The 3,512-nt window shown below is 33.0% G+C and overlaps 1 protein-coding gene across 1 annotated transcript; it reads right to left on the bottom strand.

Moving 5' to 3' along the window:
• Nucleotides 1–50: 50 nt before the first annotated feature.
• LOC106103364 (carboxypeptidase Q-like) lies at nt 51–2,364 on the bottom strand. The gene is made up of 3 exons (XM_013283108.1): nt 2,158–2,364; nt 1,627–1,756; nt 51–1,236 (listed from the first exon to the last, which is right to left on the bottom strand). The coding sequence occupies exons 1-3, from the start codon at nt 2,346–2,348 to the stop codon at nt 148–150; spliced, it is 1,410 nt and encodes a 469-aa protein (XP_013138562.1). The 5' UTR covers nt 2,349–2,364; the 3' UTR covers nt 51–147.
• Between the last annotated feature and the right edge of the window lie 1,148 nt (nt 2,365–3,512).

Genomic DNA, 3,512 nt, shown 5'->3' with positions numbered 1-3,512 from the left:
TTCCATTAATATGTTACAAGAAGTTGGTTTTTGGTAATAATATCATTAGTAATAGGGTAGTAATTGTTTTACAGTTATCCGACGATTCGGGATTTACTTTTTTTTTACAGTATTTGGTTCAAGTTGTAAAAGCATTACATTTACAATTTAATAACGAGGAATATCTTCTGTCAAGTCTGATATAATATAAGAAAATGCCGCCAAAAAGGCAGCACATTTTACAACATCGTCTTTGTTCTGTACGTCCATTGTGTCCGCATTACTGTGATGATACCAAAAATATCGCTCATTTTTATTTAACAAAGAAGCACCCGGAACACCTTTACTGTTAAAAATTGTTATATCTGAACCAACAGTTGAGCTCACTTTCAGTTTATCAATTGGCTTAAATAATTTTAATACTTCTGCTACAATGCAAACTGCATTTTGTGATCCAGATACATCTAAACCCAAGGGTTCAAATGTTCCTTCATCTGATTCCATAATAAAATTGATATTGTTTAATTCGTTTATATGTCTATTTAAATATTCAATAGCACCGACAAGGCCAGGTTCCTCTGATGTCCACAGAATCGCACGAAGTGTTCTTCTAGGTTTTAATTTCAATTTATTTATAACAACGGGTACGTACCAACTGATGAACATACCACCTCCATCATCCATAGCACCCTGACCTACGTCCCAACTATCAATATGACCCGATACTATGACAAATTTGTCATGCTTTTCACCACCTTTTAAATCTATTAAAGTATTTCTAGAAGTTTTGTAATCTAGTGTACTGCTCATATTTATACTCATAACTATGGTAGCGCCTCGATCTTGGAGTCTTTTCAATAAATCAGCATCTTCATGGGTTATCGCTGCAGCAGGTATCTTTGTCACGTTACTGCCATAGTCTTGTGAACCAGTATGAGTTGTGTACAATGAAAATGGGGTAACACTTCGTATCAGTGATGCGACGGCTCCCTTTTCAGCCGCCTTTGTAGCACCTTCAACTCTATAAGCAACTGTGTCCCCATATGAAATATAATGAGCATCGAATACAACAATTTTACCTTTAATATTTGATTCTTTTGTTTCATTCAATTCATTAAAACTTCGAACAACAATGACTTCAGCCGTAATGCCACCAGGTGGAGTACTAACACTGGAACCTAGACCTAGAATAGCTATTGGTTTGATTCTAGGTTTGATCATCATGGCCGTTTCTGATCCACGAACCCAGTGTGGACTCTGAAAAAAGTTTTATAACAAATGTAACTGATATGAATTAGTACAAAAAAGTGTGAATTCTGGAGCGTGGTAGAACAGATACATACGGTGAGGTTTACCACTGTAATACAAAGCAAAATCAACGACTCTTATCTTATTAATTACTTTAAAGTAATAATAGTCTCTGTGTTGTTTCTAGCGTGTGGTTGATAGTGGTTTGCGATACCTAATACAAGATATAAAACTTGCAATTGGTTCTACTTAGTGTGTATGTAGATTACATTAAGAGAACATTATTAGTAAATCTTATGGCAATATAAATATGATTAGAAAACAATCACTTAAAAAACCTACTTAATCAGATAACCAAATAGAAATGAACATTAACAAATGTAATAAATGGATAGTTACCAGTACATCCTCAGTAGTAACTGTTTCTAATCCGTTGCTTCTTGTCAGATTTATCATATGGTCTATCGCTTCTTCCAGAACGACTGAACCAGCGGGTCGCGCTCCAAATTTGTCAATAAAGTTTGCATATCTAAAATTATACAATTAATTTGTATTTATTACTAGCTTTACCCCCGATTCTGTCCGCGTAAAATTAAATTTAAAAAAAAAACCAAAGTAATTAGACTGTGTGTTCTTTTAGCCTATCCTCTATGTCTATGTCAAATTTCATCGAGATCCGTCTAGTCGTTTAGGATACAAACACTAATAAACATCCATCGATCTATATAATTGAGAAACAACGGATATTCAAACAATTTAAATACATTTATTTAATTTTCTATATCTGTAAACGAAGTTTTTATATATTGGGACAATGTAACTCGTGCCACAAAACAAAATATTGCAATGTAATTTAGTCACATTCATTTGTTTATTAGGACTTCGTACGAACATCTTAACTGATAAAAACAGATCAAACAAAACACTCACTCATTGTAAAACGTGTCTCCATTATTTATTACTTCATTCATTATTGTCTTCGTAATATTCTTATACGAAGCTATTTCTTGAACTAATTTTAGATTTAAAGCACAATCACTTATATCATATTTATTTACTGTCATATAAGAATGTACATTATATTGTGTAAATATTAAAATTGTAAACAGTAGCTTCGTCATTTCGACGCATTTACTTTACGATTATCGTAACACAACTAGACTCAGAGTTTTATCGACTTGGTAATGGACCGATTTAGAGCATAGGTCAAAGAGTAAGAAGCAAGATTGTGGTAAAAAACTTTATTTTAGACCCATTGAAAATCTTTCTAATAATGTAAAAGCGAAAATTTAGATGGATGTTTGTTAGAGTTTGTAGCCTAAACGACTGAACGGATCTCGATTAGTCTGGAAGACCACATACTCTACTCACTTTTGTTTTTTTTTATATTATTTTACGAGGAAGGAGTCGCGGGCGATATCTAGTTTTTTACGTCTTAAGCATCCGTAATTAAAATTATAATTTTGCTTGTTTCATCCCAAGTATTATGAAGTGTTAATAACTAAAAATAGTGATTGCATTGTATTGCACAATATATTATGTGAAGAATGCTTCTTGAATGAAATTTGTTTCAAATGTTATCTAACCATCAAAATATCCTTATCAAATATTATGATAAGCTGTACTCGAGATGATATGACGCTGTTAATATCTCATACTCTCCTATGACTATCGATTATTCAACTAGCACAAGGATTTTTGCAATACTTCGTCGATGAACATTTCGGTGTTCCCGCTGCTCGTTTGCCCCTTATCTTATATAAAAAGTACTTTCTTACAGTAAACTAAAACACAGATAAAGGTTACTTAGATTTAGAACTTCATTAGAATAACCTTTATGGTGTAGCCTTTAAATTACAAAATCAATGTCACACTAGCCTGTTATTTACTAGCGTGTTATTTTCCCTAAACAAAACACGAATACGAAGTCAGCGAAGGAGAACTTGCTGTACGCATATTTAGTTATCTATCCTTTACTTTACAGGATAAGTTCAAGGTATGCGACATTCTAATCATACAAATGAGTTTTGAGCATTTCGAAGCTAAGGATGCATTGACAATTTAATAAAACACAATATTAGGTTACTCCAGAACTCATTATTATTATCCCTTACATTCTCTTTTATAAAATAGAGACTACAATTTGTATATATACAAGTATCTGCAGTGGAAACTCGCAGTTGGATGTAAATAAACACTGAATTGCATTCATGCAGGTGCGACGGATGAACGCTATTGGAGTTGGCGCTGATTGCTCTGTAATCATCATTACACGAATCGTATTT

The sequence above is a fragment of the Papilio polytes genome, unplaced genomic scaffold, assembly GCF_000836215.1.
Source record: "Papilio polytes unplaced genomic scaffold, Ppol_1.0 DF823823.1, whole genome shotgun sequence".
Lineage (NCBI taxonomy): Eukaryota > Metazoa > Arthropoda > Insecta > Lepidoptera > Papilionidae > Papilio > Papilio polytes.
Note: the sequence above shows the minus strand (reverse complement) of the source record. Positions and strands in the feature narration are given on the sequence as shown.